At 47.7% G+C, this 21218-nt stretch overlaps 1 protein-coding gene across 1 annotated transcript; it reads left to right on the top strand.

Moving 5' to 3' along the window:
* The first annotated feature begins 8919 nt into the window (after positions 1-8919).
* On the top strand, positions 8920-18258 carry FZD4 (frizzled class receptor 4). The gene is made up of 2 exons (XM_079928446.1): positions 8920-9538; positions 11904-18258. The coding sequence occupies exons 1-2, from the start codon at positions 9254-9256 to the stop codon at positions 13230-13232; spliced, it is 1614 nt and encodes a 537-aa protein (XP_079784572.1). The 5' UTR covers positions 8920-9253; the 3' UTR covers positions 13233-18258.
* Positions 18259-21218: the final 2960 nt, after the last annotated feature.

Below are 21218 nucleotides of genomic sequence, written 5' to 3'. Positions count from 1 at the left end.
TCCTTGCAGTTCTAATATCTGGATATATTTTGCACCCAGAGGACACCTGTGGAGGCAACAAAGCCTCGAAAGTAGGATGCATAATGGTCAGGTAAACCTGTGTTGGAATAATATCAACTAAGCTATTTACTGCGGGACCCCAGGCAAGTTTTTAATCTCGCAGGCACTGTGTTTCCTCATCTGTAAAATGGAGAGAATAACAGTAGGTACCATACAGGTTTGTTCACTTAACAAATATTTACTGAGCACCTACTAGGCACCAGGGATATATTAGTGAATAACACTGTCCTCAGGGAGATTCTTTCTAGTTAGCAGAGAGACAAAGTTGATAAATAAGCAAGTAAATAACCAAGACAGTGATAGGCATCAATAAGTGCTGTGAAGGAAATAAAACAGAGGAAGGAGTGAGTGACTGAAGGGAAGGGTGAGACATGAGTGTTCAGGGCAGACCTTGCAGAGGAAATGACATTTTTCAGGAAGCAGCAGCCATGGGAAGCTGGGGGAGAGTGACCTTATAGGCTGAGGAGACAGCAAAGCCTCTATGGCAGGAACTAGCCGGGTATGTTTTAGGAATAGAAGGAAGGTCACTGTAGCTGGAGTGCGGTGAGCAAGGTAGAGGGTGTGACCGAAGCGGAGGGGAGATGGGGTCACATCTTACCGGACTTTGTAGGCCTGATACATTTTAACCCAAGAGCAATGGGAAACCACAGACAGGCTTTCAGCAGGAGAGGAAGCTGATGGTGGAAGCTGATGTGTAAAGATGGCCCTGTTTGCTATAGAGAGAAGAGACTGCCGATGAGCAGGCCTGTTAGGACTCAGCTGTGAATGATAAGGGCTGGGCGGTTGGTGGTGCTGGAGATGGAGAGAAGCATTGATAATTCAATACTTTAGGATATACGCTGGAGGGCAAGTGGGTTAAATGAGGTCATCTATGTAGAAGACCAAGCACAGTGCCTGATATGAAGGGGCGCAATCAAGGGCTTGGATGGATAATAGGATCTGGTGTAGCAGGCCTGTTGCAATTCCGTAAGTCAAACAGGAATTTGGCAAATACTTAGGTCACAGAGCAGGTTAGCAAGCTGTTTCAACCACTCATTTATTATGTGCCACTTGGGCAAGTCACATTCGGGACCTCAGTTTCCCCATTCAGAAATGAGGAGTGGACCAGGTGAACGCTAAGGCAGCTGCCAGCGCTTACATCCTATGAGTCTTTTTTTTATAGGATGTATCAGTCAGGGTTTGATCGAAGAAGCAGAGTCACTCTGAGTAAGGTAGAATCAAGAGTTTATAAAAAGCATCAGACCTTACAAAACTGTGGGAGCCAGTGCAGTACTCTGCAAGGGTACTGGGCCTGAGGTCAGTGCAGATCAACTGGACCTGCAGTCAAGAAGGAAAGCTGGGCAAAAAGTTTGGGAAGTTGAGGGCACACTGGAACCACAGGGACAAACTGGATCCTGTGTCTGTCTCTAACCACTTCTAATCTTGAGGATGCAGGTGACCTGCAAAAGCTCGAGCCCTTGGCCACAGAATTACCCAGGCACCTGGCCCAGGACTCAGAGAAGCTGAAGGACATAGTGCAGGTCCAGATCCTGCCAGCAAGTGAGCCAGCAGTTAGGGACAACATCCGTGAACCGCCACCGTGGCTGGCACCCAACACTGACTTTCAGAGCATAAAGTGCTGCTTCACTTCCACCTCCCCAGTCTCGGGCTAATTTCTCTTGTGGCCAATCCCAATCTAGAATCATGCAAGAAAGGGAATTCTGGAAAATGTAGTTCTACTGTAGCTAAATGGACACAGTACAAAGCTACCAGAGTCACTCTCTGTCAACTTGGCAGTCACACACCCTTCTTTTAAGATGATTTTTTTTTTTTTTTTTGGCGGGCCTCTCACTGTTGCAGCCTCTCCCGTTGCAGAGCACAGGCTCCGGACGTGCAGGCTCAGCAGCCATGGCCCACGGGCCCAGCCGTTCTGCGGCATGTGGTATCCTCCCGGACCGGGGCACGAGCCCACGTCCCCTGCATCAGCAGGCGGACCCTCAACCACTGCGCCACCAGGGAAGCCCACACACCCTTCTTTTAACCATGCTTAACTTCTTATTTATTTATTTATTTGGTTGCACCGGGTCTTAGTTGCCACACGTGGGCTCCTTAGTTGCAGCATGCGAACTCTTAGTTGCGGCATGCATGTGGGATCTAGTTCCCTGACCAGGGATTGAACCTGGGGCCCCTGCATTGGGAGCACAGAGTCTTATCCACTGCGCCCCCAGGGAAGGCCCCATAGTTAACTTCTTCTTTTTAAAAATATTTATTTATTTTTGGTTGTGTTGGGTCTTTGTTGCTGCGTGCAGGCTTTCTCTAGTTGCGGCAAGCGGGGGCTACTCTTCGTTGAGATGTGCAGGCTTCTCATTGCAGTGGCTTCTCTTGTTGCAGAGCATGCGCTCTAGGTGCACCGGCTTCAGTAGTTGTGGCTTGTGGGCTCTAGAGCACAGGCTCAGTAGCTGTGGTGCACAGGCTTAGTTGCTCCAAGGCACGTGGGATCTAATTCCCTGACCAGGGCTCAAACCCGTGTCCCCTGCATTGGTGGGTGGATTCTTAACCACTGCTCCACCAGGGAAGCCCTTTAACTTCTAAATAAAAACAGCAAAATCATGCTTCCACTTAACATGACCCAACTGTCCCCCAAGCAACTGAAAACATAACCCCATCTAAAGTCCCTTTATTCATCTTTGGGTAGTCATTCTTTCTCTAGCAGAGTCACACTCTCTTTTGATTATTTTCTTACTTACTTCTGTTGTGGTTATATGTTGCTGAATAACAAACCAACCTAAACCTATAGGCATTGCGACAGACTGAATGTTTGTGTCCCCCCAAAATTCATATGTTGAAATCCCAATCCCCAATGTGTTCGTATTGGAAATGGGGATTTGGGGAGGTGATTAGGTCATGAGGACAGGCACGAATGGGATTAATGCCCTTATAAAAGAGACCCCAGAGAGCTCCCTTGTCCCTTTTGCTATGTGAGGACACAGCGAAAAGGCATCCATCTATGAACCAGGAGGTGAACCCTTACCACTGAATCTACTGGCGCATTGATCTTAGACTCAGTATCCAGAGCTGGGAGAAATAAATATCTGTTTATAAGACACCCAGTCTGTGGTATTTTGTTACAGCGGCTCAAATGAACTAAGATAGGCATAAAACAACAACCATGGATTTAGTGTGTCAGGAATTTGGAAAGGCACAGCAAGGATGGTTCTTCTATGCCCCACAATGTCTGGGCCGGGATGACTCAAACAGCTGAGGGTGAGAACAGCTGGGACCAGAGAATCCACTTCCAAAATGGTTTCTTCATTCACATTTCTGGCACTTGGCCTGGGACGGCTGAATGAGAGGCTTATCTGGGACTATCAACTGGAAAGCCTATATGTGGCCTCTCCTGCATGGTGGTATCAAGGTAGTTGGACATTACAAGGCTGCTCAGAGCTCTAAAATGAATTTCCCAGTAAATAAGGTAGAAACGGCAAGGCCTTTTATGACGTAGCTTTGCAAGTCACCTAGTGTCACTTACTCTGTACTCTGTTGGTTGAAGGAATCACAGCCCCTTCCAGATTCAAGGAAAGGGGACGTATACTTTGCCCTTTAATGGGAAGAAAGTCGAAGAAATTGAGGCTGTTTTAAAACCACCACCTGCAACGCTGTCTAGTCTAGTTCTTGCTTATCCATAGCAGGTGGCTGGTTCACCCTTTGGTAATTATTTAACACCATTTTTATTCCTGTTGATATCTCACCTGTATCAAATGATGAGAGTGACGTCTGTGAGAATATCATTACAGGTGCCTTCTTTTCTATGCTTCCCAAGGTCTCTTGGAAATTTACACATGCCTCATAGCTAAGCTCACATTCTAATTTTTCTACAAATGTATCATTTACAGGAGATCCCGTGACTTATAATTCCTTGGCTTGAGATCCCTGCTTACAGCCTGTGTTGTAGCATGTATGATTCCTAATGGCTTTAGCTGACAATGATGAAATGAGTGGTCAACTAGCCAATGAACAATGATAAGAAAATGTCTTGAGCTGATTTATGAAGTAGAGAAACAGGCTTCTGAATCAAACAACAATTTGGTCAAGACACTTTTCTACCTTAAAAGACTTAGGAATTGGCACAATAAAATAAAAAATGAAGATAAATGATTGGCAAAACAACCAAGTTCAGAAGAAAGCTGAAAGCTGTTTTGCAGGACCAGCTTATAGAATAGACTTGACCATCATTCTGGGACCAGTTAGGTTGTATTTTGGTTGTCACCTATACCCAGCACATAAAAAGGCTCTCTTTTTTCTGAAGAACTAGAGCACTTAGAACCTGAACCATTCATTTATTTTATTTTTTTAAATAAATTTATTTAGTTAGTTAGTTTTGGCTGCATCGGGTCTTTGTTGCTGCGCGTGGGCCTTCTCTAGTTACGGCGAGCGGGGAATACTCTTCCTTGCAGTGCACGGGCTTCTCACTGCGGTGGCTTCTCCTGTTGCAGAGCATAGGCTCTATAGCTGCGTGGGCTTCAAGAGTTGCGGCACGCAGGCTCAGTAGTTGTGGCTCACGGGGCTCTAGAGCGCCGGCTCCGTAGTTGTCATGCATGGGCTTAGGTGCTCTGCAGCATGTGGGATCTTCATGGACCAGGGCTTGAACCCGTGTCCCCTGCACTGGCAGGCGGATTCTTAACCACTGTGCCACCAGGGAAGTCCCCCATTCATTTACTTATTCAACAAATATCTATTGAGAGCCTTCATTGGGTCAGGTAGTGTTTTTCTTTGCTGTTCAGCACAGCCTGTAACCTCAGAGGATTGTGAAGGAGACTGAAAGAAACAAAACAAAAAAACAGAAACAAAGAAACCAAACGTATAATACAGTAAGAGAGCTCAAGAAAAAGCTCTTAACTATAAACAAGCTTGTTTCACTCTTGGTCTCATGTCTTAATCTCCTCCAATGTGACTATAAGCTCCTTGAAGGCAGGGACGTCCTTTTATATCTGCATACCACTCAGTACTCAGCTCAGTGACATGTCCACAATGGTTATTTGGACTAAACATCATTGAACATTTGCTAATGGCTTGACTGATAAATACTGAAATGAAACGAGGTTGTGGAGGTATAAAATGTTTGCATTACTTTTTGTCTCCTGCAAAGGTTATTGGTTGACCATCTGTGCATTAAACCATCACCACCAACAAGTAAGACTGTCCTCTGTACCATTTTACGCTTGGAAAGAGGAACAACAGGGCTTTGATTCCTTGATACCCAAGAGTTCTACGGTGACTTGATTCTTCTCTGCTAGCTAATGGTGCAACCATTATAAGAAGGGGATTTGCCTCTGCCATTACTTAACCACTTGGGGCCTCTGATTCCTCAACTTTGAGCAAGATTAGTGTTCCCTTCTGCTTTATTCAGTACACATGTTCTTGTTTTATAACTAGTTCGCGTGCAGGGTAAGATGCAGCACCTAGACTGTCCATAAACCCATGGGATGGGGCATGGCTTCTCCCTATGCTTCTGTTGTCCCACAGTAAATTCCCAATCCCTATGAGGTTTTAGTCGCAGTGAATTTTCCCCTCAAAAACCAAACAGGATAATAATGAACCACTTTCTTGCATTTTCTATCAAGACAGCTCTTTGTGAGTTTTAAATGTTCTGTTCAGATTCAAAGAAGCTGGTTTCTTCATGAGTGGCTGGAATAAGACTTTTCTTGGAAGCTACTGAATATGGATTAGTTGGGTTGTTTCGCAGGAAATAAAAAGCAGGCTCTAGGGTGACTACTTCAGCACTTAATTGGGTTAGCAAAGAACTGCAAATGAGAGGTTTCCCTTAGGAGGGAAAGGATGTTTATAGGCCCCCCCACCCCCCTAGGTGGTGGATTTTAACCTAAACGTTAGTCTTCAAATGCAGCCTTTAATTTAGGAACCATTACAAGAATCTATGAGAGCAGAAAATGTCAGGTTGAAAAATTAACACATCACAGGAGTTAATTAGAACCCAGCCTCTCATTAGATGCAAATGGAGAGCCCTCCAACTGCCCAACAGCCCGCTGAAGTCATGTTTGTTGCCTCTCCAAAGTGGTTGCATCCTTATTACTCAGGGAGTGGACTAAGAAGCTGCCCAGGCACTCAGGCCAGAGCCACTAGGGACCCACGGCCTGTCCTTTAGGTTAACAGAAGGTCTATTCCCAAGTCCCTACCTTCTACTCCTCTCCTAAACGCTCTGCGTGTCACAGGGTGGATAGCCTTCTGCCTGGAACTCCCTTGGGGAAGTGTTTTCTGCAACAAAGACAAACATGCCATGCCTGTCACCAGGCGCAGATTGTCGACTGTGTAAACCACTCTGTGAGAGGGAGGCTGAGGCGCTCCAGGCCATTCAGACTTAGTTCTAAGTCGTGGTCTTTGTTTTCTTCCCACATTCAGACTGAAATGTGATTCCCCTGGCTTTCTTTTTTGGAAAATACCTGCGATGAGTTCCATGCCGGGAAAGAAAAGCTGTTGACAGGAAAAGCTTCTGACGGGCAAGGGGCTTTCTCAAGTGTTCTCAAAGGAGACAGTCGCTTCAAGCAGGCTGAGGCAGGGATGCCCGGGCTCTAGGAATGAGAAGTCCAGATCACAAAAGTATCATCTTTAACTACGGATTAGGCCAAGTGTCAAGCAGCTTCCTCTGTAAGAGCAGTGCCATGCACACAGACCTCTGGGCCAGGCAGATATGCATCTGAGTCCTTCTCTGTCACTTACTCTGTGTTCTTAGGCAAAGTGCTTAACCTCTCGGAACATCAGTCTTCTCAGGCTGTTGTGTGAAATAAATGACATAATGCATGTACAGTGTTTAAAACAGTATCTGGCACAAAGTAAATGTTCTATATGAGTTATTTGCTATTGACTTAATAGTATTCCTTCACCTAACACCAGTGGGTTCCCTCTGTGTGCCAGGCCCTGTGCGAGGGACAACTCCTGCTTCTTTACCTCATGGACTCCATTGTTTAATAAACCATGTACACATATCTTTAGCACAAAGCAAGCTCCCCTCCCCTCCCCGCAAGTGCCGTAGGAGAAGTGCCAATCGCACATAGCTCTGCTTTGTCCAGTAGCTCAGAATTGTGCTGACCATCCCCCTTTGGGCAGCCCTCCAAACTCAGCTACCTCTACCTTCAATTTACCCACAACTCTCTCTGTGTGCACTTACACATCGAGTTACAGTTGTCTTTTTATTCTTTGTCTCCTCCTGTGAGTTCCTACAGGGTGAGAATCATCTATTCATTTGATTCATTCATCTAATCATTTATTCATCTCTGTAGGCCAATGGTCTCATGCATTACTCTGCAAAGATGAATGAGCACCACATGAGTGGTACAGAGGCCCTTCCAACTTGCGTCCAGCCTCTGCCATATGCCAGACTTAGCTGAAATGTGAGGTTATAAACACACATTCAAACTTGGTCCCTGCCATCAAGTCCCTGGAAAACAGTGGTGTAAGTGTTGGGCCAAAATACCTCAGGAAGAGGGTAGAAAGCTCTTAACCCAGATCCTCAGACCTGGGCTGCAGAAGATGTCCCACAACAAGAACAATAACCAAGTTATTCGGCGCTTAGGATGTGTCAGTGCGCTCAACGATTTACACGCATTATCTCATTTAACTCAGAACTACCGTGTGGGGGGAGATACGAACTTCCTTATTTTACAGATGGCCAGTCTGAGGCTCCGAGAGGCACACTGGCTTGACCACAGTCCTGCAACGAGTAAATGGCTTAGGAATCCACCTGCTGAGGGTTTCCCTGGCCCGACTGGAAAGTGGAGAGTGTGGGCTAGCACAAAGCTCCGTCCAAGGAGGGGCGGGTGGGGAGAAGGGCTGGTAGCGAGAGGGAAAAGTTGGATCGAAACACGGCTGGCATGAGCCCCAGGACTCCCGCAGAAGCAGAATAAGTCAGAAAGAGATGCAGGCTGCAGGGGAGGGATGCCCGGGAGGCTGGGGAAGGGGAGCCCCGGCGGTTGTGCGCCTTCTCAGCCCCCCATGCACAGGTCAAGCTTCTCCCCTCCTGCCCTCTCACCCTCCCAACCTTATTTAGAAACCGTGTCCCCGAGACAGGAAGGGCGGCGGGCCGAGAAGCACGGAGCGTCCCGGTCTCATTTCCTTTCGAATCCCCCTGTGGAATTTCATTTCATACGGTGAGGAAATCGGAGCGCGAGACCGTTGGCTGGTCTGCTGCTCCGGGGCGCCTCCCCCATTCGCGGCTGGAGACAGACAGCTCCCGGGTGCAGGTCAGGCCGAGGCTGGGGGCGGGGAGAGGGGGGGCGGGCTCCAACCCAAGCAAGCTCGGAGTGAAAATAGCTGCGAGCTCACGCTGTACCAGGCACGGTGCTAAGCATTTTACGCGTTATCTCTAATCCTCCCAAGTCTCTTTACGGATGAGGAAACTGACGCCTAGAGGCTGAGCAATTTGCTCAAGGTCACACAGCCGGATTTAAAGGCACAATCTTTGTAAAGCCAAATCCCATGTTCTTTGTATACGTTTCTCTGCTTGATGGGGAAGTGGCCACGGGCTGCGGTGACAGCTGGAAGTAAAAAAGGAAAAGGGAGCCGACTCCTCTGGGAGCGCTTCTCACCTGGGAGAGAAGGGGGAGGCTGGCCCTGCTGGAGCGTCTCGGCTCCATCCCCGCCTGGCCCCCGAGCGCTGCGAACCGGGTGGGAGGAAAGTGAGAGCCGGGAAGCGGGGCGGAGCGCTACAGGACGGGAGGGAGGGGCGGAGGAGGGGGGCGGGCGGGCGGGAGCCTGACCCTGCCCAGGGCAGAGCGGCCCCGCCCCTCGCTGGCCACGGCGCCCGGCCATTGGAGAGGCGCGCTGTCCGTCCCGTCCCGCCACCGCCCAGCAAAACTCCAGCTCCTCGGAGGGTTCGGGTGGTGAGAGCGGTGCGGCGCTGCGTGCTGGCGGGCTTCGCGGAGACGCTGAGCGGCCGCGGCCGGCGCCGGGTTGGAGGCTCGCCGCCTGTAGCCATGACCCTCGCAGTCTGTCCTTCGGCCCCGGCCGGGGGCGTCTAATACCCCACACAGTCGCGCGCAGCTGCGGGAGAGCCCGGCCGCTGCCCCCTCGTCGCCCTTGGCGCCTTATCACACTTCCTTTCCCGGAGCTGGGAGCAGCGCGGGCAGCCGGCTCCCCCGTGCAAACTGGGGGTGTCTGCTGGAGCAGCCCTCGCCACCGCCGCCTCTGCCCCCCGGCTCTGGCCATGGCCTGGCGGGGAGCAGGGCCGCGCGTCCTGGGGGCCCCCGGGGGCGTCGGTCTCAGCCTGCGGCTGCTGCTGCTCTTGCTGCTGCTCCTGAGGCCGGCGCGGGGCTTCGGGGACGAGGAGGAGCGGCGCTGCGACCCCATCCGCATCTCTATGTGCCAGAACCTGGGCTACAACGTGACCAAGATGCCCAACCTGGTGGGGCACGAGCTGCAGACGGACGCCGAGCTGCAGCTGACAACTTTCACGCCGCTCATCCAGTACGGCTGCTCCAGCCAGCTGCAGGTGGGCGCACCTACCCCGGGCGGGACCCCTTGGGCAGGGACGCCCCAAACTAACTCCGTGGAGCCCTTGCCAAGTCGAGCCCCCTGCCCCCTTCCTAAGTCTGAAGGGTATTAACTATCCTGGAGAAGTGATTTCCATTCCCAGCCCCACTTTTCTGTCCCTTCTCAGGGACTGGAAGCCAAAACATTGTGTAAGTCATCTGGCCTGCGAAAGGACCCACTCTTACACCCCGCCCTTCCGTTTTTCTCCCCTGCCCACCCGTGTCTGGCCAAGCCCCTAACCCCAGTGGAGCTGAGAGTTATCTTTGCCAAGGATTCTGGCCGCCGCTGCTCGGTGGGCGAGTCCCAGGCAGGGCAGCCAGCTGCAGCTAAGACTTGGAAGGAGAGATAAGGAGACGGGAACTTCTCCTCCCTCACCGACCTCCTTCCTCCCCCCGTATTTTTTGGGTGTGTTATTAAATGAAACACCCCTGCCCCGTTTCTGCAGAATGGCCCCTCGCGTCGTCCTGCATGATTTTAGAGGTCACGAAGTAAGGAATGGCTGCGATGGCTTGAGTTCCTTCTTAGCCTCAGGGTTAAGGGCAGGTTTAGTACTTGGCGGGGGAGAAGATATCACTTGGGAAAAAGGCGTTAGTATGGTCAAGCTCCAGAAGGTAGTTTGTGTATTGGAAGTTTTGTGGGGTTTTTTTGTTTGTTTTTGCAGTCATTAAAAATATTAAAGCTTATGTAATAATATAGAAAATGTTCATCCTACCATAAAAAGTGAAGAATTTGCATATACAGGGTGATTATAATCTTATAACAACAACCAGTTCATTTATTTATTTTTTATTTTTTTTTTTGCGGTAGGCGGGCCTCTCACTGTTGTGGCCTCTCCCGTTGCGGAGCACAGGCTCCGGAGGCGCAGGCTCAGCGGCCATGGCTCACGGGCCCAGCCGCACCGCGGCATGTGGGATCCTCCCGGACCAGGGCACGAACCTGCGTCCCCTGCATTGGCAGGCGGACTCTCAACCACTGCGCCACCAGGGAAGCCCCAACCAGTTCATTATAAAAAAAAAAAAAAAAAAAAAAAAGAACCTAAAGGAAATTTTTAAAAATGTTAACACTGGTTGTGTTTTGACTGGTGAGGCTACGAGTGATTTTTAGAAATTTAGAAAAGAGAGAAGTTGGGGGAAATAGAGGATAGTTATCCAGGCTAAAAGCTTTAGAAATCTGTGGTTCTGGTTGTAACTTCTGAGAGATAAGAAACAGGCAGGTAGCTGACTTACTAGGTGCATGTTTTTACATAGGTTATTTGAAAAGTTGGATTGTGGTTTCAGAAAGATGGTTGGGATTAGACCTGTTGCTGGTAAAATGTCTCTGGAAGTTTCAGGACTTTAGAACTAGGTTATAAAAACTTAAGAAAATGATTCTCTAGCTCTCAGTTTGGAAACAGCACATATCCTGACATCAGTGACAATTTTGCTGGCGAAACAGCTTTTGCAGGGATATATATTTTTAATTACATGTATCCTGGGGAGGCAGCCAAGCTGTTTTGAAGTACAGGACTGGATCCCTTTACATGCTGGAAAATAGTTACTTGTAACTCTAGACTTCATAGACAACATCTGTAAGGAGCCAAGCAGACTGTTTATCAATGCTGGAGGAATTGAGGACAGCAACTGGACTCTCCCCTGCTGGTGTTGCAGTTTCAGGGACTGAACATTTATATTTTCCTATTGTGCTTCATTATTATTCTTTGAGGAAACCTGGCCAAACAAACCCCTGGTATCCAGAGGCTTCAACCTGCATCCCATCCTTGGATTTAACAGTATCTCAGTGAGGACATTTTCTCTTTCAATATGAGACTGGTTAAAAAATAATTTTAGGGGATAAAAGAGAGAAAGGAGAGAATATTAACGTGAGAAAAGCCGTATCTACTTTTTTTTTTTTACATTTATTTGTACGGTGATAAAGAAATGGGGGTAAAAATAAATCACCCCATCACCCAAAGGACTGAGTCATTTGGTTAGTCTGTCCAGCTCTTTCAAATAGTAGCTGAAAGGGGAGGGAGACTCAAAGTCAGCTTTTTAAGGTTTATTTCCCCAAGTGTTGTGCAAAAAGGGATTATGTAATTCTTCGTGTCCCTTTTATATATTTATTTATCTGTGTTCTCCTGGAAAGGATTGCTAGACCCAAAAGAAAAAAAGTGTGCAAGTGATGGATTATTAGGTACATTTGTTTGAGGTCAGAGTCAACAGACACCCTGTAGACTGATTTAGAAGTAGATGCGTACTTTGCCCAGAAGCATTCAAGTCAGTTTTGTGCAAGCCTTTGGTCAAACTTCCAAGTCATTGTTTTCTTTGCTCATTTCATGACTTTTCCAGTTCTTCCTTTGTTCCGTGTATGTGCCCATGTGCACAGAGAAGGTCAATATCCCCATCGGCCCCTGCGGCGGGATGTGTCTTTCGGTCAAGAGACGTTGCGAGCCTGTCCTGAAGGAATTTGGATTTGCCTGGCCAGATAGCCTGAACTGCAGCAAATTCCCACCACAGAATGACCACAACCACATGTGCATGGAAGGGCCAGGTGATGAGGAGGTGCCCTTACCTCACAAAACCCCCATCCAGCCTGGGGAAGAGTGCCATTCCGTGGGAACCAACTCTGATCAGTACATCTGGGTGAAGAGGAGCCTGAACTGCGTTCTCAAGTGTGGCTATGATGCTGGCTTATACAGCCGCTCGGCCAAGGAGTTCACCGATATCTGGATGGCCGTGTGGGCCAGCCTGTGCTTCATCTCTACCGCCTTCACTGTGCTGACCTTCCTGATCGATTCTGCCAGGTTTTCCTACCCGGAGCGCCCCATCATATTTCTCAGTATGTGCTATAATATTTATAGCATTGCTTATATTGTCAGGCTGACTGTAGGCCGGGAAAGGATATCCTGCGATTTTGAAGAGGCAGCAGAACCTGTTCTCATCCAAGAAGGACTTAAGAACACAGGATGTGCAATCATTTTCTTGCTGATGTACTTTTTTGGAATGGCCAGTTCCATCTGGTGGGTTATTCTGACACTCACTTGGTTTTTGGCAGCGGGACTCAAATGGGGTCATGAAGCCATTGAAATGCACAGCTCTTATTTCCACATTGCAGCCTGGGCTATCCCTGCAGTGAAAACCATTGTCATCTTGATTATGAGACTGGTGGATGCAGATGAACTGACTGGCCTGTGCTACGTGGGGAACCAAAACCTTGATGCCCTCACGGGCTTTGTGGTGGCTCCTCTCTTCACTTACTTGGTGATTGGAACTTTGTTCATTGCTGCAGGCTTGGTGGCCTTGTTCAAAATTCGGTCGAATCTTCAAAAGGATGGGACAAAGACAGACAAGTTGGAGAGGCTGATGGTCAAGATTGGGGTCTTCTCAGTCCTGTACACGGTGCCTGCAACCTGTGTGATTGCCTGTTATTTCTATGAAATCTCCAACTGGGCGCTGTTCCGGTATTCCGCAGATGACTCCAATATGGCGGTTGAGATGTTGAAAATTTTTATGTCTTTGTTGGTAGGCATCACTTCAGGCATGTGGATTTGGTCTGCCAAAACTCTTCACACGTGGCAGAAGTGTTCCAACAGATTGGTGAATTCTGGGAAGGTAAAGAGAGAAAAAAGAGGGACTGGTTGGGTGAAGCCTGGGAGAGGCAATGAAACTGTGGTATAAGGCTAGCCAGCCTCCATGCTTTCCAGATTTTGAAGGGGGCATGCCAGCATTGCGGTGCAAATGCTACTAAAAGCTTCATGCAGTGAATCTCAGTTTGAACAAGCTAGCAACACTTAAGTGACCCCCATAACCCTCCACCACTCTCCCCCGTCTCCCCCCAGCATCATAAAACTAATGATTTTTGCTGCGGACTTTGGAATGATCCAAAATGGAAAAGCCAGTTAGAGGCTTTCAAAGCTGTGAAAAATCAAAACATTGATCACTTTAGCAGGTCGCAGCTTGGAGCGTGGAGGTCCTGCCTAGATTCCAGGAGGTCCAGGGCGATGCTGCTTTTCCCTGCAGGGTGGGATTTGAGCTGTGAGTAGGCAACTTGCAGGGAGAAAGATTAACTTTTTTAACCCTTTAAAAATTTTAAATACTAACTGGGTCTTTCAGATAGCAAAGCAATCTATAAACACTGGAAACGCTGGGTTCAGAGAAGTGTTACAAGAGTTTTAGAGTTTGGCTGGTCTAACATAAACATTTTCTGTGGTGTACTGTCTGCTGTTTAGAACTTTGTGGACTGCTCTCCCAAGAGGTGGTGTCAGAATCTTTCAGTGCCTTTGTCATAAAACAGAATTGTTTGAACAAACAAAAGTACTGTACAAACACACATGAGGTATCCAGTGGGTTTTTCTTCTCTCTCTTCCTCTTAAATTTCAACAGCTCTGTCCCAGACTGCTGCTGTTTTCTCCATTTTACGTTAATGACTCAAAAACAGGTATTTTTTATAGGAATGTTTGCACTGCAGCATGCCTAATGAGGGGGAAAGGAAGGGTGATTCACTTTCTCCACAATCACTTAATTCAGAGGAAAATGATATTTACCAAGTCGACTTACCTTACCCACCCCAGAGACCGACTGCATTGAGCAATGGGGACTTAATATATTTTACTTGTGTGATTGCATCTATGCAGACGCCAGTCTGGAAGAGCTAAAATGTTACGTTTCTTGGCAACTTTGCATTCACACAGATTAGCTATGTAACTTGTGTGTGTCAATTACAATTAAAAGCACATTCTTGGACCATGACATAACAGTTACTCAGCTGACTTTAAAGCTATGGTCAGCTTGCATTCTCAGAATGATAGTGCCTTTTTTTTTTTTTTTCCTTTAGCATAAGAATGTTATCAGAGTCTGGTCTGCTTACCACAATGGAGACTTTTTCAATTTTGTAAAGGGAGCTAAGGACAGCTAATCCAACTACTTGGTGCATAATTATTTCCTAGTAATTGGCAAGGGCTCCGGGTAAGATTTCCTTGGAGGCAGTGTGGCCTGGAGTATTTATATGGTGCTTAATGAATCTCCAGAATGCCAGGAGCTTGATTGGTTCGTGGGGAATAAAGTGTAGACCGTATGAAGTGAACTGCAAACTCTAACGGCACAGGTCTTAATTGCCTTTTGCAGAGGTATCCAGAGCTTTTAAAATTTATGCTTTATGTTCCTTGCAAGGGGGTACCCCCAGCAGACTCTCAAAAGCTGCAATTCTTTTACAATTGTAACTGGCCTTTCCCTTAACCCGCCTCAGGCCTTCTAGTCACCAGATCTCTGGGACAAATTATCGACGATGTCACAGGTTGCTGTCCTTGAAGTTCATACCTGTCTTTGCTTCAGCAACTACCTTGCGATGACTCATTTATTTATTTATTCATGCTCCTCCCCCCCTTTAAAACAGGTAGGAAAGCTCTTCTATCACATTTCTTTGTGGAAAAATATTTCCAGGGACTCAGATTTCCAAAGAGGAGTTCAAATTCTGGAAATAAGCATGTCTTTTTTGGTTTGAGCTTTATGCCCCCTGGTTTGACATTTTCCTTTCTTCTTTCTCTGTTGTGGTGTGGTTCTTGACCTGTCTGAGATGAAGATACACGTAAGGTCTGTTGCATGTTTTGGAAGGCAGAGGCTTGGGGCTTTGGACACAGATGCTGAGTGGGCACCGGTGTCCCCTGCTGTGTGTGCTGAGCCTGAGTACCTTGGCTGGACTCTGGGTCAGGGCTCCAGGAGCATGAGAAATGATCCCCAGAAGGACCAGTTGAACTCCATCTGAGACTGCATCGCCTATGAAATGTAAAATGTGAACGCCCTGTGCTGCTTGCAGATGGTTCCCATAGCTGGCCGGGGCCCTGGAGCATGCACCCAGGGGCAGAGCCTGCCCTTACTCACGCTCCGCTCCAGTGTCTTGGGAGTTGTGCGGAGACTCTGGCCCAGGAAAGGAAAGAAGGACCAGGCAGGGGATTGTAATGCAGTTCTCTTTGTAATGTTTCAGGGATCGTGTGACCGACGCAGCACCTAGCAGAGGGCCCGGCATGGAAAGGGTGCTCAATATTTATGAATAGTAACAAATAAGGAACAATAAGAGTACTTGGGTGAAACTGGACCCCCAAGTTTTGGAGCTTTCTGGGTTGTAACGTGTCTCTTCCATAAATCTCTTGCCTTCACAGGAGAAATATATATTTGATCAGAAGTCGTCATCGGTGCAGAATAGATGAGTAGCCTTGGCAGTGTCACAGGCTTATAGGCCGTTCCTTTCACATTCCAGACCACCGAGAGTGTTTACGGTTTTAAGAAAGGAGCTTTGTGGCCAAGAGTTAGATATCAGTTACCTTGAAACGAATCCATCACCTGTTAAGTTGGTATTGGTTTTAAAAAAGGTTAATTATCAGCACATTTACTGAGTGCTAACTGTGCATAAAGCCCTGTGTTAGGCGCCTTAGGGGATGTCAGGGAGGATCAGCTCTGTTCTTCTAACCGACCTGGACTGGGATGCCCCTGGGTCTGCTGAACTTGGCCATTGGTTTCAGGAAGTCGCAGGGGCTACTGAATTGCCATCTGTTCCACGGTCACCATCCCATAAACCTCCTCCTGGGTCTTTCTCCCTTTAACCCATCACTTATCCCTTCCCAGGATTCCTTGCAAATCGATTCACAGGGGTTTTGCCAGAAAGCATCAGCTCTGTTTCATGACAGTCTCCGTGGAAATCTCCTAGGAAGATCACAAACATTGGCTACAAGGACATGAACTCCCACATCTAATATGGCTTCGGGAGCAGGCAGTTTAGGGCTTGGGGTGTTCTGGTGACTCGTACAGGTGAATTTGAGGACAGCATCTTGCTAGGGAAAAGGTTAGGGTTCTTTTTCTTTCTCGGAAATCTAGAATAAGTAGGTATAATTATAGCTTCCTACAAAATCCCTTGGCCTCAACAGGGACCAAGGGCACCTCTGTCCAGCCTCCTCTCTGGCAAACTCCTTTCTCCTCCTTCATAAAGGCCACACCTCAGGGCAGAGGAACATGGGAAGAGTGGAACTGGCCTGATGGAGCTGCTTGGTTGATTCATATCCTTTTTCCTCTATGGAGACCTGTCTCCTGATCTCTGAGACTGCTTCTGATTTGGCAGCTCACCCAGGGACCTGCAACAGGAGAAGCGGTGACACTTTTTATTTCCCTGAGATGCTCTCTGACTTTGCTTTCCCCTGGCCCTCCCTCCCCTGCATCCTCCAAACCTGGAACCTGGGAAACTTCTGTATCTAGGTTCTGAATTGTGATGTTACCGGCACCCCCAGCCCTGTCCTCTCTGGCCCCCCTCAGCCCCCTGGTCACGGAATTCGGTGTTGGGAACCAAGCCGAGGCCCGAGGGTGTAAAGAGAAACTCGACAGCCTCAGCCCTGGAAGGCAGACTCAACTTAAGATTTCACCAGGATGGTGCAAGCCTCGGCTTCTGGCGAGGTGGCCACAACGGCAGTTAGGGGAGAGGGCTGTGGAGCCCAGACTCTGGAAGGAGCCCCCGGAATCGATCTGTTATACATCCTGCATTTCATTCTATGATGGAGGAGATTGGAGAGAGTTGCTATTCCAGCCAGAGATGTCGAGTCATTGGACTCTGATGGTTCTTTTTGTTCCTTTATTATACTTGGGTTCAGAGTCCCCGTCTGGGTTTGTATTATGTCTGGCAAAGGACCCGGGTTCTCATTTTTCTTCTGGGCCTAGGCTGTAGATCTTGGAAACTCCTAGGAGAGCATTTTGCTCCTACCAAGGATCAGATACCAGAGCCTTAAATAATGGATTTTGTTTCGCTGCGGCCTGGTTTGAGCTGTCTGCCGCTGCCTCTTGCCACGCACATGTGCAGTGATGGCCCACTGGGTGTTACCTGGAGGGAAGTGAACGCCGGATCTCCCCAGTAGGCCTCTTCTCCTTGGTACACCCAGTTGCCTGTTTCTGGTTTGCCTTATTTCCCTTCTTCTTTGCATCAGCAAATTCCCAGTATTCACCCAGGCAACTTGTAGAGGGCCTGCTTGGGGTCCTATGAGCCGTGTCCTCCAAGCTTTTGTAGCTCCCTGATCGCCTACAATATTCAGTACATGACCACTGTCATCCCAGAAGGCTTCCGGGGAGGGGGCGAGAGCCCCCGCCCCCTGGAGGCTGGGTCCATCTGCTCTCCCAGGTGTGCACCTTTCCCCATCCTGCTGAGGGCTCGGGCTGGTATGGCTGAGGGTTTGGGGAGGGGAGGCTGCTTTCCAGGTGTCTCCCCGTGGGGCATCTAGGTGGTCCTGAATTTTTTCCTACCTCACAGGGATGTTGTGAGACTTTAGAAGGAAGGAGGACAAAGGCCCCTCGAGCTCTTTGTAGGAAAGGCAGAATAAATATCAGGTGTGATCTATGCAGAGATGAATTTCGGCCTGCTGGTGAGGCAGCCACGCTCGTGCTCTGTGGCTGTTCTCGGGCCCCCGTGCCACCCGAGCGCCGGCCACCTCGAGGCCTACCTGAGGGACTTTTAGATGTTCGACACAGAGGTACCAGGCAAACCCTCCTACATGCCCTGAACGAGTTGCTGAACGTCAGAGGAAATGGACCCTGCTTTTGAGGATGTACAAACGTATGTCTGCATTGATGTCTGTACTGTAAATTTCTAATTTATCACTGTACAAAAATAAATAAATAAATAAACTTTGCTATTTAATTTTTGTATCAAAGGAAAATAAAGTTTTGTTTAGTAGCTGGTGTGTGATTTGGCCTATTCCTGCAGGTGTCTGAAAGCCCCTGGGAATCATGCTTACCCAGCAGTGAGAAATAGAGAATTGGGTTTGCAGGGCAGAGGGAGAGCCTCGTCTTTTTTTTTTTGCTGGTGCTATTTCCCCCCCTGGGATTTCTCTTGGGTCAGCAAACCCCCGAGATGCAAAGTCAACAGACTTTATCACTACTGTGGTCATCGGTAACACTCAAGTGGTCACTTGATACTTCGGATGTGACTATAGTTCTCAAGCTGTCACCCCATGACGCCCCTTTTTGGCATTCCCAATACATGTAACCATTTTTACACACCTTCCCAGTCCCTTTGACTTAATCTGGCAGCCTGAAACATGTTTCCCTATCGCTGCTAGAGCTTCAGGCCTCTTGAAAAGGGGAAAGAGAGCTTTTTTTTTAACTTCAGATTTTCATTAAAAGTTTTTTTATTTTTCTGGTTACAAAATGGTTCTGTTTCGTGTAATAGACATGGGAGTATGTGGTATCAATCAGCCAGGAAAATGACTTTAGCTAAATTTATAAGTATCCAGAAAAGTCATCAGACAAAGCAAATTCAAGGCCATTAGCAGGACACTGTCATGGGAGCAAGTAGTATCATGGACCACACAGACAGAGGGTGGGGAAGTCACTGCCATTGGAGACGGCTGCTGGTGTCCCAGAGGAGAACATCGGCCCTCTTGGTTTGCCTTTCAATTGCTTTCCACCCCTTGGTCTCACCTGAATACCACCCTGTTTTAGTGTGAGTGAAAAGCCCAGGGAGCAAGAATCTGCAATGCTCTTCTCCTTCGCTGCAGATCGCTATTGTATTTTATCTCAAACCATACCTGAAAGGAGGCATGTAATTTAAATTCTCTTCCCTGTAAGACCGGCTGTGTTTCTCATTTCATTACCTACTCATTATGTAGTTATGACGTTAAGGAAAATTCAACACAAGCTGGAATGAATTCATAATCCATTGCACTTGTAGAAACACTTTCCATATAGAAAATATTTTTATTTACACGATTTCATTTTTTTGCTCATAGCACCTCTCAGGTACGCAGCGCAGGCACTACTTTTCTTTCGAGACGAGAACTGAAACTTTTGCCAGGAGTACCTCCGTGGGTGAGTAGCCTGTGGGCTAGCCTTGTTCTCTCATGCCTAGCCCAGGGTTTTGTTTTCGTTCTACACTCAGGTGTGGGTTGAATCATGTCTGCCCCAAAGACACGCTGAAGTTCTAACCCCCTTTACCTGTGAATGTGAATTTATTTGGAAGTAGGGTCTTTGCGGACATAATCAAGATGAGCTCCTACTAGACGAGTGTAGGGCTAATCCAATAACTGGTGTCCTTATAACAAGAGGGGAATTTGAACACAGACACAGGAGAACGCCATGGGAAGGCAGAGACGGAGATTAGAGTGATAGAGCTACAGGGCAAGAAATACCAAGGATTGCCAACCAGCACCTGAAGCCAGGAGAGGCATGGAAGATTCTTCCTCAGAGCCTCCGTAGGAGCCAACCTTGCCAAAACCTGGGTTTGGACTTCTATCCTCCAGAACTGTGTGAGAATAAATTCCTGTGCCTTAAGCCACCCAGTTTGTTTCAGTAGCCCTAGGAAACTAACACGCTCTATCCCTGTGATTTTTTTTTTTTACTGCAAATAGTTCACTGAGAGTGGGTAAATGTTTTGGCAGGCGACTCAATAACGAGACCTGGCCATGAGCTTCTGTTGTTTAAGGATTATGTAGCATAATCACTCTTGTAAGTTTCTTTATCTGTAAGCTGGACACCTCTAGAATAAACCCCAGGACCCTGGGCACTCAGCTGATCTGCAATGGTCTTAGCTGCTCTCCCATCCAGGAGCTCCATACACAGGGCTGGGACCTTGACTGGAATGTGGCCTAAGGGTTTTTTAGCATTTCTGTCCTGAGAACTGATTTTTTCTCTTTCCCATTTTAGCTTTCACATGCAATCATAATTTTAAAGTTGAGCAGACTCTTGACTAAAGAGGTCAGCCTTGGCCTCCTGTCTTCAGAGTTTCTGTGAACAGAAATAAACCACACTCGGAGAAGGGCGTTGTCCTCTGCTCAGTTTTCCTTCACCATGCAACTGGGGTGTAGGACTGGGAACATCTCGCTAAATGTTTTGAAAATGTTGGACCTGCAAAGGTTTAGTCCAGAAAGTTTTCAGAATGGACCTTGGTCCCACCTGAAATTCCCAGAATCACCCTGTCCTTTTCCTTAGGCAGAGAAACCACGGATTCATCTGTTCTCACAGCAAAGGATTCCAACTTCTCAAACCCCCAGGGAGAGAGAATAAAAAGTAAGATTTATTACATTTCATATCAACCACCTGATTTTCATCAGCCTCCCACATGATTTCCTATAAGTACCTGATCCGGTGTTCACCCAAGAACGTGCTTAATCTCATAGATAGCCCACATTATCAATGCCTTTCTCTTTAAGAGATTGAATGATTGGCTGTCTAAATTTTCCAAGATGCTGAAGGATTGCATCATTTCACTTGATATGAGGTGAATGTAGAGTATAAAGCACTGAGATGGGATTGATAAGTCACAGAGAGAAATCTGTCCTAGTTCCATCATTTTCCTTACTCTCCCTTGCCTTTCCGCATGTGTTTCCCTTTGCCTGCAATGCTCCTTCCGTCTTTCTTCAACTAGGCTGTTTCTGTTCTTTAACGTTGAAATCTTAGGTCATGTCTCCTGGGAAGATGCCCCTGACCCTCCTACTTGCCACTTCCTGCCTCTCTTTTCTTCTTACCATAGGTAAATTTTAGCCTCTGTGCTATCAATTCTGGGAGCCTTCATTGAGCTGTTGGTAAGAGACTATTCACGTGTCTGTATCCCTACTAGACCGAGCACCCTGACAATGACTCTGAGCACCCAAAGGTGCCCATCTGTGGGTCCTCAAGGCCTGGCATGAGTTTCTGAAA

This window comes from Stenella coeruleoalba (assembly GCF_951394435.1).
Source record: "Stenella coeruleoalba genome assembly, chromosome: 8".
Lineage (NCBI taxonomy): Eukaryota > Metazoa > Chordata > Mammalia > Artiodactyla > Delphinidae > Stenella > Stenella coeruleoalba.
This window is presented reverse-complemented; position numbering and strand designations above follow the sequence as displayed.

Coding starts and splice junctions, on each gene's coding strand:
- FZD4 (XM_079928446.1), top strand. CDS start 9,254: ATGGCCTGGCGGGGAGCAGGGCCGCGCGTCCTGGGGGCCCCCGGGGGC. Junction 9,539..11,903: donor GCTGCTCCAGCCAGCTGCAG/GTGGGCGCACCT, acceptor TGACTTTTCCAG/TTCTTCCTTTGTTCCGTGTA.